Source organism: Rhincodon typus, chromosome 10 (genome assembly GCF_021869965.1).
Source record: "Rhincodon typus isolate 14 chromosome 10, sRhiTyp1.1, whole genome shotgun sequence".
NCBI classification, from domain to species: Eukaryota; Metazoa; Chordata; class Chondrichthyes; order Orectolobiformes; family Rhincodontidae; genus Rhincodon; species Rhincodon typus.
In genome coordinates, this window is record NC_063341.1 from 71,975,814 (window position 1) to 71,989,596 (window position 13,783).

General features: G+C 42.5%; 1 protein-coding gene across 1 annotated transcript in view; it reads right to left on the reverse strand.

The window, feature by feature from the left end:
* vtg3 (vitellogenin 3, phosvitinless) overlaps nt 1–13,783 on the reverse strand; it is a 97,938-nt gene that overhangs the window by 24,678 nt on the left and 59,477 nt on the right. The window contains exons 23-26 of the mRNA XM_048601553.1: nt 8,843–9,880; nt 8,685–8,738; nt 5,821–5,925; nt 1,369–1,581 (exon numbers count right to left, since the gene is read on the reverse strand). Coding sequence (XP_048457510.1) covers nt 1,369–1,581; nt 5,821–5,925; nt 8,685–8,738; nt 8,843–9,880 — 1,410 coding nt within the window. The remainder of the gene's footprint in view (nt 1–1,368; nt 1,582–5,820; nt 5,926–8,684; nt 8,739–8,842; nt 9,881–13,783) is intronic.

Here is a 13,783-nt window from a genome sequence, read left to right on the forward strand (position 1 = left end):
ACATAGCTTTAAATTGAGGGGTGATAGATATAGGACAGATGTCAGAGGTAGGTTCTTTACTCAGAGAGTAGTAAGGGCGTGGAATGCCCTGCCTGCAACAGTAGAAGACTCGCCAACTTTAAGGGCATTTAAATGGTCATTGGATAAACATATGGATGATAATGGAATAGTTTAGGTTAGATGGGCTTCAGATTGGTTTCACAGGTTGGTGCAACATCGAGGGCCGAAGGGCCTGTACTGCGCTGTAATGTTCTATGTTCTATTCACTCACTCACTTGCTTCCCCTCACACTCAGTCTCTCATTCAGTCACTCTCTCTCTCACTCACTAACTCGCTCAATAAAGCTCTGTGCTAGAATCAGCACTCTGTGAAAAAGACTCCCTGTTCAACCCTGGCCCATACGGCCGTAAGAAATAGGTGCAGGAGTAAGCCATTCAGTTTTTTGAGCCTGCTGCACTAATTCAGTTGGATCATAGCTGATCCACACTTCCACCTTCCTGCCCTCTCCCCGTATCCCTTGGAGGTAGAAGTCCATTTTGCTACATAACACAATGTGCCAGTGCTTGGCACAAGAAAAGATTTCTTCAGGAACAGGGAACGCCATTAGCTCCTTTGGCCTGTTCCCCCATTCAATCACACCTTGGCTAATCTGCATCTCACATCTATCCCTTGATATACTTAGCTAACACGAATCTATCCATCTCAGTTTTGAACAGTACAACTGTCCCCCACCACCTTTCTCGATTTCTTCTGTTTTTAACGAAATTGGGTTACCTAACCATCATCCTGAGCAAACCAGTTCTAATTTTAAGATTATGGACATTCTTGAGAGAAAATGGGTTTCCTTTATTTACCCTATCTAATCTTTTTAACTTTATTCTTTACTTATTTGCGGGATGAGGGCATCACTGACTGGGCAGCATTAATTGCTCATCCCTAATTGCCCAGAGGGCAGTTAAGAGTCAACCACATTGCTGTGGGTCTGGAGTCACATGTAGGCCAGACCAGGTAAGGATGGCAGTTTCCTTCCCTACAGGACGTTAGTGAACCAGATGCGTTTTCCCAACAATCGACAATGGATTCATGGTCATCATTAGATTCTTAATTCGAGACATTTATTGAATTCAAATTCCTCCATCTGCTGTGGTGGGATTTGAACCCAGGTCCCCAGAACGTCATCTGGGTCTCGGGATTAACAGTCCAGTAATAATACCGCTAGGCCATTGACTCCCAGTGTTAAACCCTTGCAATAGTCTAACACTGAAGATTCTTGCATCCTATGGAACAAAACATGGATTATTGCAGTACTTTATCAAAATGTAATACAGACTTTGACAAGACCCATGTGTATTCACTGTTGTACATTACCAATGCTCTGTGTACGTTAGGCATTTCAGCGTCAATACAAACTCGCCAGTTGCCTCCTTCTTGAATTTCATCCACAAATAGTTGTAATGCTCGTTGGTCCATTGAATTATCCACATAGGCCTTTGTCTCATAACCTCTCTCTTTGTCATCGATCGTGATGGCACGGATTAGCAGCGAGAATATTGGTGGTACGGAGTCTCCAAGGAACAAGGACTGAAGGTGAAAAATTTAAACAAGATTCTTACTCAGAAATATTCATGCGGAATGCTTCATGCTATTGCAATTAATTGTAAATGTGAATCAATTTATGTCATGCCTTTAAAATAGTTAACAACATCCCAAAAGTGTTTCACAGGCAAAATTTAACATTAGGCCATTTGGAAAGTTTAGTTGGACCATTAACTCAGTTTCTCTCTCCACAGATGCTGCCTGATTTGCAAAATATTTTGAGCAATTTCTGTTTTTCATTTCACACACAAATATGTGCCTCAAAAGCTTAGTCAAAGAGGTCAATTTTAAACAGAGTCGTATTGGAAGAGAAAGAGTTGCAGAGATGGAGGGGCTAAGGAAGACCATCTGTAGATTAGGGTCTAGACAGCCGAAGGCACCAATTGTGGAATCAAGGCGATGTCAGGGTAGGAAGAGATGAAGACCCATGGAGGGATCTGAAAACAGGACAAGAATTTTACCATGTAGCAGTTGCTTGGGTAAGCATAGAGTGTGAATGGGGCTGGTTGCAAGTTAAGGCATGGTCAGGCTGCAAAGTTTTGGTAGACATAAAATTTACAGAGGGTGTAAGATTGAAGGTTGTCTAGGAGATCAATGTATTTCATTTGGGGAAATTCCCTGTGCATCTCAAATAAATATCACAGAGTAGATTTTTCTATTGTGCCACCCTCTGTTGAATGTCTAACAGTATTCAGCAGATGGAAAGCATTCATAAGAGAAAAGGAGAGCTCATGTTTTCTATACTTGGACACTTGACCAGCTTGGGCCTACTCCCATAACTGGCCTCAGACAGGCCTTACACCAGAATCTTGACGTGGAAGCGGGCAAGAGACCTTAAGTTGATTTGTGGTGTGGCATGTTATAACAATCCTCACTAATTAACATAGGTGGTCACATTCATTCCATTGTGATTTTCCCTCTATGTGCAATTGTTTTTATCACGTTAGTCTTACGACAGTTCTCTGCTACATAATGAAGGTCACTGTTAAAAAATAGTAGTCACATTTTATACTGGAAGTAGCACATTCTAAACAGTAACAAAATTGTTGAGAAGGATTAGAAAGGTGAAAACACACAAAGGTTGATTGAACATTAAAGGGTGAAATTTACTTCTGACTATTTTTGCTTCAATACATGTTAGTGAGAAATTATTTGCTTATTGAGGAATGGCCTGGCCACATTCGAAGGAAAACCAGAGAAGTGTATGAAGGAGAGAAGTGTCTGCTGATTGGTTTAGGAGGAGTAAGATGAGCGAAAGATTCTGAAGGGCATTGTCCCATTGGGTCGCACAGTCTATTGATGCTCTGTGAAATTCTTTCCAATTCCCTATTTATTCTGGCAATCAGTATACCCAATAAGCTACAAGTCACCCTAGCTGTTGCTCCAAAAATAAATAGAGTGATGAAAACTCTGTAACTGGTACTTTTGAAATTAGTTTGCCAATTGACCATTGCTTATTGGCCAGTGTGTATTTATAAGGGAGGCATGATGGCTCGGTGGTTAGCACTGCTGCCTCACAGCACCAGGGACCCAAGTTTGATCCCACCCTTGGGGAACTGTCTGTGTGGAGTTTGCACGTTCTCCCTCTGTCTGCGTGGGTTTCCTCTGGGTGCTCCGGTTTCCTCCCACAGTCCAAAGATGTGCAGTTTAGGTGGGTCTGCCATGGGAACTGCAGAGTAATAGGGATAGGTTGGGGGGAGTGAGTCTGGGTGAGATCTTAGGAGGGTTGGTATGGACTGAATGGTCTGCTTCCACACTGTAGGGATTCTATTCTATGAGCTCTATATGATAGCTCATTTTAAAAACATTGACATATGAAGTTGTGAGGACAGTGCTTGCTAGCACAACTCTGAGTTTATGCAAGAGATATCCAAATCTGGCAGATTGGGCAAGGTATTAATGTGAACAAAAATAAAGTCGCTGAAAAAGCTCAGCAGGTCTGGCAGCATCTGTGAAGGAAAAAACAGAATTAATGTTTCGGGTCCGGTTCTGAGGAAGGGTCACCGGGCCCGAAACGTTAACTTTGTTCTTATTTTGTTCTGTTCTTATCTCTGTTCTGTTTTTATGTGATAATTTGAACCTCTAGCTCATGTTGAGTTTGCTGTTTAAGTGTAACAATTAGTCTCAGCCCTCCCCTGTGATTATTCAATTATTGTTTAATGTTCACTCTGTTTGAATATCCTGGGAACAACCCCTTATCAAGTCACCCATGCTACAAATGGTCATTTGGTTGAGGGTCTGGGTGGGTGCCCAGTCTTCATAAAGCTATCTTCAGGGTGCCACAGGGACTTGGTGATGTTAACTTTGTCAAGGGGAGGTCATGCTTGATAAATCTGTTAGAATTCTTTGAGGAAGTAACGAGCAAGCTAGACAGAGGAGAGCTAGCGGACGTGGTCTATTTGGAGTTCCAGAAGATCTTTGGCAAGTTGCCACACAGGAGGCTGCTCAGTAAGATAAGAGCCCATGGTGTTAGGGGCAAGGCACTGGCATGGATAGAGGATTAGCTGATTGGCAGAAGGCAGGGAGTGGGAATAAAGGGATCTTTTTCAGTTGCCAGTCGGTGACTAGTGGCATTCTACAGGCATCCATATTGGGACCACAACTATTCACATTATACATCAATGATCTGAACAAGGGTCATTGTTGCTAACTTTGCAGAAGACACAAAGACAAGTGGAGGGATCAGTAATATTGAGAAAGTGGGGAGGCTGCAGATGGACTTGGACAAGCTAGGAGAGTGAGCAAAGAAGTGGCAGATAGAATACAATATGGGAAAGTATGAAGTTATGAACTTTTGTAGAAAGAATAAAGGTGTAATCTATTTTCGAAATTGGGAAAGGCTTCAGCAATCTAAAGCTCACAAAGGAACTCGGGAGTCCCAGTTTAGGATTCTCTTAAAGTTAACATGCACTTTCAGTTGGCATTTAGGAAGGCAAATGAAATATTAGCATTCATGTTGAGAGGGCTAGAATGCAAGAGCAGAGATGTACTGCTGAGGCTGTACAAGACTCTGGTCAGACTGCATTTGGAATATCGTGAGCAGTTTTATGCCCTGTATCTAAGGAAGGATGTGCTTGAGTTGGAGAGAGTCCAGAGGAGGTTTATAAGAATGATCCTGGGGATGAAGGTCTTGTCATATGCAGAGTGGTTGAGGAATCCGGATTCTGTACTCAATAGAGTTTGAAAGGATGGGGTAGAGAGGAATTTCATTGAAACTTACAGAATACAAAGAGGCCTTGACAGAATGGACATAGTGGATGTCTCCACTAGTAGGTGGGACTATGATCCAAGGGCACTGCTTTAGAATGAAGGGATGTCCCTTTAGAACTGAGATGAGGAGGAATTTCTTCAGCCAGAGGGTGGTGAATCCGTGGAACTCATTGCTGCAGAGGGCTATGGAGGCCAAAGCATTGACTGTATTTACAACAGGGATTGATAGGTTCTTGATTAGTAAAGGCATCAAGAGTTATGTGAGGAATGAAGTTGAGAAACATGTCAGCTATGATTGGATGATGGAGCAGACTTGATGGGCCGAATGGACTAATTCTGCTCCAAATCTTCTGGTTTTAAGTACAGGCCAGATCATTTAGACCATTGCATTGTATCTACTTATTATTGGTAACAAAGTTCAGCCATGGCAATGATGATTCACCAAATCACCTTTGAGTTCAAATCCTATTCTGTTCCCAATGTTTGCCGGCCTTCGTTAATAATCCAGCATCCAGGAATTGTTAAACCTCTGGTAATTTGTCCATGTGGGGCTCATTGCATGAGGTTTGATCATGAAGTTCCAAAAAGTTATTGTGCATCTTTAAGGGCAGGGAAACTGAGGATAATTCTGTTTGTAAAATGGTTCTGTACAGATATATTTTCCTGCATGTGTGACTGTACATGAGCAGGTGGATGAACTTTCAGCATGTTTCTCTCCTCCAAAGACATTCGGATAGGTACATGGACAGGAAAGGTATCGAGGAATATGGGCCAAACACAGGCAAATGGGAATAGTTCAGTTTAGGAAACCAGGTGGGCATGGATGAGTTGGGCCGAAAGGTCTGTTTCTGTGCTGTATGACTCTATGACTTTATGACACCATACCGTTCAGGTTTATTGATAGCTGCCAGAGATATTTAAGCAGTGACCACAGATATTTACTGCAGTTCCCAATAACACATTGGTCAAGCCGTTACCAATTCTCATTATTAGAATCATTTAGCTGTGACGTACCTGCTGCGATGAAGATGAAGAGGAAGATGAGCTGGAAAAACTCGCTGAAGATCCTGAGCTGGATTTGGACGATGACTCAAAGCTTAATCGATCTTTGTTTTGTGACTGAAATTGAAGATCACTTGCATTAGTAAAGTCTGTGAACTTCACCAAATACCCTGTATATGTTTCATAGATAGAGATAGCGAGACACAGAGAAATAGAGAGATAGACATAAAGAGACAGGGAAAAAATGATTGATGGATAGACACACACAAATTCACAATTAAGCAAATCTGGTGGCATGGTGGCTCACAGCGCCAGGGACCTGGGTTCGATTCCACCCTCGGGCGACTGTCTGTGTGGAGTTTGCATGTTCTCCCTGTGTCCGCGTGGGTTCCCTTTGGGTGCACCGGTTTCCTAGCACAGTCCAAAGGTGTGAAGGTGAGATTGGATTGGCCATGCTGAGTTGCCCATAGTGTGCAGGGATGTGTAGGCTAGGTGGGTTAGCCGTGGGAAATGCAGGGTTACAGGATATATGCTCTTCAGAGGGTTGGTCATAACTGGATGGGCCAAATGACTTCCACACTGTAGGGATTCTATTCTATGATTCTTCAAAGCAAAACGCTGAAGTTGTCCCAGAGCATTTCACAGCCAGAGAACTATCAGTTTCAAGATGTTGTCATTGCTGCCATATAGACAAATGGTAGTAGCCAATTTGTACACAGGAAGGCCCACAAACAGGAACTGAGATAAACCACAAACTTAATTATTTTGGTAGTCCTACTTGGAGGACAGGTGTTGGTTAGGATATGGGGAGACTTTTACTTTAAATGATATTTAACTCTACCTGAATAAATTTTCCTCCACAGTTTCACATCTCATCCAAAAGATGACACGTTTGAATCTTTAGATTCTGCAATGTCAGCACCGGTGGCTTTCAGGGAATTCTTAATACCAGCACGTGCTGTTTCTTTGTCAGGAGTACGGCGGAAAACCCACTTAGAGTTTTGGGTGATTGAAATTTATGCAGTTTAGATGAGAGAACAGGAGAAAACTGCCACAGTTGTGTGTAGATGTGACAGAGAACAAATGGAAGATTGAAAGCAGCTGGAATGAAGCATTATTGGAGATGGGAAATGCTACAGAGTTGTAGGTCGATGGTCTTTCCAACAGAGCAGGTACAGAGGTTTGAAAGCTTGGCTTGAGGTAATTTATCTTCATTAAACTGGGAACATTCCTAGTTCAAATTTAGCCAATCACAGGAAGTGGGAGTGGGGATAGGAAGGGAGTGTGTGTGCTGGTGTAGATGAAATTGGTGGAAAGTGTTGATGACAGAAACTGAAGGCAATATCTTCCTACTGTTTAACTGGAGGGTCATCAAGAACAGCAGTTTGACCATAAGGGAGTGTGGAAACCTGGGGGACTTGAGAAAGGTGTTCAAGAAGCACAATTGGGTATTGTCAGAGCACACACAACAACCCTACAGTTTCAAATAATGTTTCCCCATTTTTACTGTGGAAGAAAAGGGAAGTCACAGATTTAACCGAGGAACTCTGCCAATATAGGAATAGAAGCAAATGCTGGACATGCTCTGGCCATGGTTGGGGGATCTTGATCAAAGGCATCTTGATCAATTGGGAAAATGGGCTAAGGTGTGGCAGATGGAGTTTAATTTTGATTAATGTGAGGTGTTGCATTTTGATAAGACAAACAAGGGTAGGACTTTTACAGTTAATGGTAGGGCCCTGGTTAGTGCTGTCGGACAAAGAGACCTAGGGGTGTAGGTTCATAGTTCTTTAAAAGTTGGCTACGGGTAGACAGGGTGGTGAAGAAGGCATTTAGCATGCTTACTTCATTGATCAGACCATTGAGTATAGGAGTTGGGATGTCATGTTGCGGTTGTATAGGACATAGGTGAGGCCACTTTTGGAACACTGTGTACAGTTCTGGTCACCTTACAAAAGGAAGGATATTATTAAACTGGAGAGTGTTCAGGAAAGATTTACAAGGATGCTTCTGGGACTGGAGGGTTTGAGTTATAAAAGTGGGCTGGATAGGCTGGGACATTTTTCACTGGAGAATTGAGGTTGAAGGGTGGCTTTATAGAGGCTTATAAAATCATGAGGGGCATAAATAGGGTGAATAACAAAGGTCTTTTCCCTAGGGTAGGGGAGCTCAAAACTAGAGGGCATATTTTTAAGGTTAGAGGAGAAAGGTTTAAAATTGACTTGAGGGGCAACCTTTCCACAAGAGGATGGTTGAATGTGGAATGAACTGCCAGAGGAAGTGGTAGATGCAGGTACAGTTGTAACATTTAAAAGACATTTAGATAGGTACATAATAGGAAAGGTTTGGACGGATATGGCCTAAATGCATCAAATGGGACTAATTTAGTTTGGGAAACTTAGTTGGCATGGACGAGTTGGGCTGAAGGGTCTGTTTCCATGCTCTGTGACTCTATAGTAAGGACGGAAACATGTGAGGACAATTCCATGGCCATAGAGGAGGATGGTGTGGCCAAATGTGTTTAAGAAAGCAGAAGAGATCAAGATAGTAAATGTCTAATTAGCATTCATTTGAACATATGGACTGACTCCCATTACAGTACCTCTTAAATATTTATTTTAGCATTTCAGCAATGCAGTACTACCTGACGATAGATCTGATGTATCTGCTCAAGTCTTGGAGTGGAGCTTCAATTCAACAAAACACTGATTCAGAGTTGAGAGTGTTAGGTGAGAGTGCAAGCTTAAATGTTCAAATGGGAACCATTCAGTTAAGAGAGCAGAGGAATGAATTAAATGTTCCTCCATAATAAACCACATTGGACACACATGCAATTGTAAGACAAGAAACTTGTTGGACCCCCAGATAGATCATACCGAGTAACCATGAGGTTCAAAACGAAGCTGGAGGATGTTTGCATTGGGTTCCTCCTACAACGATAGAGAAAATAAAAAAAAGTATTGTTAGAAGCAATTTGTAACATCCCCAAAACATTGTGGTTAAATGAAAGTGCTACAATGCTGAAAGATTTTACCTGTCCTGATTTGGAGTTGAAGATCCAGGTCCTATGGTTTGTCTTTAGTTTATGTATAGTAGTTGACCGTGATTTGATATATTCATGGATACATTTACCACTTTTGCATACTTTGGTGATTGTGCCATGCTTTGTAGATGACCGTGTCTTTTGGTGCCAAGACATGGAACTGCTGGAACTGCTAGTTCTTAATGAAGAGCTGGATTGGTGTTGCCGAGAAGGTTTACTGCGCCAGTGCTTTGACAACTGGCTGGAGTTTGATACACTTGACAATGATGAGCTTGATGATGTGCGCTCAGAACTTCCATTGCACTTTGAATGCAACTTAGCCGAGGATGAAAATGAACTGGATTGGGCACGGGCCTCAGTTGAAGACAAGGAGGCTTTTCTGACTGTGGGCCTGTGGGCAGGTTTTCGGAGCTGTTTGGTATTACAGTTGCCATCCTTACACTTTTCAATAGTGTCAGAGGGATGATGTGCTGGTTGTGTAACTCTTTTCTTGTGCCTTGACATATCTGAAGAAGAACTGCTAGAGAGCGGAAGGCTACTTGATTCCCTTAATGATCTCTCACGAGGATGTGCACCATCCCTTTCCTTTGACCGTGCTGAAGAGTAACTGGAAGAGATTGACTGATGACTCAGCGATCTCAATATGCTGTGCTGATAGTGTGAACCAGGCATCTCCCTTGAGTGTGATGAAGAAGATAAAGAGAACGTTGACAGATGTAACATTTGCTGTGGTGATCCAAGCTGGGGATTTCTATAATGCTCATCATTTTCCTCGGTTGAAAGTAACGCTTCGGTTGGCTCAGGTTGCACATGCCTCTTCTGCTCATGGTGTGTATTGTGTTTATTGTGCTTGTGGTGAACCTGGGGCCTGGTGTCCACATTTCTGGGTGTTGTCCAGGTTCTGCGTTGATTCATCGTGCGCTTTTTCTTATTTTCATATGCTTTTCTGGTGGTACCTGTCGACTTTCCGTCTGATGTTTGGGAACTTGTTAATGAAAACCTCGTGGAGTGCCTTTCATTCTCCCTGTTCTGTTGACAAAGTTACCCATTTGCGAAAATTATTTCTGAGAGACGATCTATTAAGAAAAGCATTAATGCACTTTGGAAGAAGGTGCTACTCAGTGTATGACAGCACACTAGGAAACTCAGTGGAACAGAGGGATCTTGGGATGTTTGTCCTCAGATCCCAGAAGGTGATGGGACAGGTTAATAAGAAGGTATATGGGTTGCTTGCTTTTATCAGTCCTGGTTATGTAGGAGCTGTACAGAATTTTGGTTAGGTCACAGCTGGAAAACAGTGTGTAGTTCTGGTCGCTGCACTATAGAATTCCCGCATAGTGGAAGCAGGCCATTCAGCCCATTGAGTCCACAATGACCCTTGAAAGAACATCCCATCCAGGCCCACACCCCCCCTACCCTACCCCTGTAACCCTGCATTTCCCATGGCTAATCCATCCAGTCTGCACATCTTTGGACTGTGGGAGGAAACCGGAGCACCCGGAGGAAACCCAAGCAAACCCTGGGAAAACATACAAACTCCACACATACAGTTGCCTGAGACCTGGTGTTGTGAGGTACCAGCACTAACCACTGAGCCACTGTGCTGCCCAAAAGGAAGGAAGGGTATGATTGCACCGGAGGTGGTGCAGAAGAGATTCACTAGGATGTTGATTGGGATGGAGCAGTTTAGCTATGGGGAGAGATTAAATAGGGTCAGGTTGTGTTTTTGGAGCAGAGAAGGCTGAGAGGGGACTGGACTATGGTGTATGAAGGGCAAGGACAGAGTCAATAGAAAGTAGCTGTTCTCCCTCATTGAAGCATTAATAACAAGAGATATAACTTTAGGATGAAGACAGGAAGTTTAGGCAGGATTTGAGGAAAAATCTCTGCAACCAGAGGGTGAAGGGAATCTAGAACACACTGTGCGGGAGGATAGTAGAGGTGAGAAACCTCACAACCTTTACAAAGTACTTGGATGAACACTTGAATTGTCATAACAGTCTAGGCTGGAAAGTGCTGGAAAGTTGGGCTAGGGTAGGTTTAAACAGGTTTGCTTTGTCGGTGCAGAGTCGATGGGCTGAAGGGCCTCTTCAATATTGTGTGATTCTATGAGTCACAATGATGAAAATTGCAAATTCTTTGGGGTTCCAGAAATAAGCACTCATCCAGAACTCTGGTGCTTGTGTTCTAACTTGCACCAAGTTTCTTTTCAGCCACCTTCCATTTGTTCACCAACCTAACATCGTTCATTTCTGAAGAAGGGTCCAGACCCAAAACGTCAGCTTTCCTGCTCCTCTGATGCTGCTTAGCCTGCTGTGCTCATCCAGCTTTACACCTTGTAATCTCATCGTTCATCAAAACCTCTATTTCAATCTCGTCTTCATTTTGGAATCCCTCCCTGAGCTTACCCCTCCTCATCCACAACCTCCTCCATTCTGATCAAAACCCCATGATCCCTGTGTTTCTCTAAACTTTCTACTTGGTGAATCTCCACTTCATGTGTTTCACAGTTCATCGCTGGATGAGAACCTCAAAGTTGTCACAAACATTTTTTTAAATTCCAAAATTAGTGGCTTTTTTGAAAAGAGGAATGCTACAGAGAAAATAAGGTGGATCCAATTTCAGTGAATGATTCAGACAAATTCAGTGACAAATTTTGGCTAAGTCCTGCGTGAAGCCCTTGGAATATCTACCCGTGAAGTGTCAGGGAAACTTCAAACTAGGAGCAACTTAACAAGAAGACATAATGAGGGGGATGAAGATGAATGTCTCTTAGCAGAAAACCACCTCTTACAGACACATCTGTTTTACCTTTCAGGAAATATGGAAAAAGAGGTTAAAAATTGTCTGCAATTCTAATCTGTGATGTGTTATTGGCTGGAGTGTGTACTGTAGTGTGTAAATAGTGTGTACACACTATCCTAGAGTGTGTACTATAGGGCTGTACAGGCCACAGCTTTGACAACAGCCATTTTAAACACTCCTGCACTGCAGGTATAAAAAGATTGTCTCTTTCATTCTGAACACTGGAATTCAGTAACTGTTGAAAGGAATCAGAACAACAGAATTTCTGTCAATCTCCAAAAACAAGAATCTTGAAATCAACTGCTCAACTACTAATGTCAATGCAAACAGTTCTATTCAATAAAGCTCACAACATCATCTCATGCTCTCTTCATGAACAACTCAACAAATAACTTATAATTTCTTTGCACTTTCATCTCTTTGAACTCACTTCTTATTCTTGATTTGTGTCTAATATGTTTCATCACTATTTCTTCTCATGTTTATTTACTAATAATAAATCTTTTCTTTCGTTAATTCAAGAAACCCTGGTTAAATTCGCGCTTTTCAAACATAAATTTATTTGGATCTGGGAAAAATGTATCCAAAAGGGATGAGAAACTTTGTTAATTAATCTTGTTGTGACCAACTTAGTGACTGTGTGAATAACTCAAGGGAGCCAACTCTCCTTCCTGACCCATCAGCTTGACAGTGTAGGATAATGTTTCTGGAACGGTAATAATAATTTGGGAAATCTCACTCAGGATCTGATTGTAACAACACCCAGGATCCTTTGCTTCGTATCCTTTTAGGAATAACGCCTTTTATTTTATATTGTCTCTCCATGTTGTTCCTGTAAAAATATATCACTTCCTTTTCACTCATAGAGTCATACAGTTTAGAAACAGGTCCTTTGGCCCACCACATCTGTGCCAACCTACAAACACCAACCTGTGCTAATCCCTTGTGCCTGCACTTGGTCTATACCTTCTGACATTTTAAGCGTTCACCCAACTATTGCTTGAGTCTTCCTTAAGTGCATTGATTTTCTTTCCACTTTGCAAATGGAGCTCCACAAATGCAAGTTGTTGTTAATAGTTTGAGATATCCCATTAGGAGCTGTAATACATTGGAGAAACCCAAGTGGCATCTAGGTTGAAACAAGTACCTCAGACCTCAACTCTGAAATTTACGCCATAAACTGTTTTATCCTCAACAGCTTCCTCTCCGCCTTCAAGATGTTGTTTAAACTTTACCTATTTGACCAAATGTTTGATCACCTGTCCCCATGATAGTCATAGAGTCACAATTGTAGACGTGTTTAGCACAGAACAAGGCCCTTCAGCCCATCAAGTCTGCACTGGTCAAAAACGACCACCTAACTATTCGAATCTCATTTTCCAACCACACTCACCAGCTTTCTCCTCATAACCCTTGATCCCCTTACTAATCTAGAACCCATCCATCTCTGTCTTAAATACACTCAATGACTTGCCCTCTGCAGCAATGAGTTCCACAGATTCACTACCCTCTGGCCGAAGAAATTCCTCCTCATCTCAGTTTGAAAGGGCTATACCTTCCACTCTGAGGCTGTGCTGTTGGGTCCTAGTCTCTTCTACTAGTGGGAAACGTCTTCTCCACATCCACTCTATCCAGGCCTCTCAGTATTCTGTAAGTTTCAATCAGATTCCCCCTCATCCTTCTAAACTCCATTTAATACAGATCCAGATTCCTCAACCACTCCTCCTATGACAAGCTCTTCATTATCATTCCTGTAAACCTCCTCCCCTCTCCAACGCCAACACATCCTTCCTAAGATACAGAGCCCCAAACTGCTCACAAGATTCTAAATGCGTCAAGTGGGGAGCTGGTAAACATTGACAGCGGTGGACGGGTGTCATTCATGTGGGCTATTTTGCTCCGGGTAGTGTACAGCTCCTTGGGAATTTTGGCGCTCTATTCATCCAGCCAGGTTCATAGGTTCAATGTTGACAATTGTTGGGCGTGTAGAAAGCCTAATGAAAGGAGCAGATATGTTCAAACATAGAACATAGAACATAGAACATTACGTGCAGTACAGGCCCTTCGGCCCTCGATGTTGCGCCGACCTGTGAAACCAATCTGAAGCCCATCTAACCTACACTATTC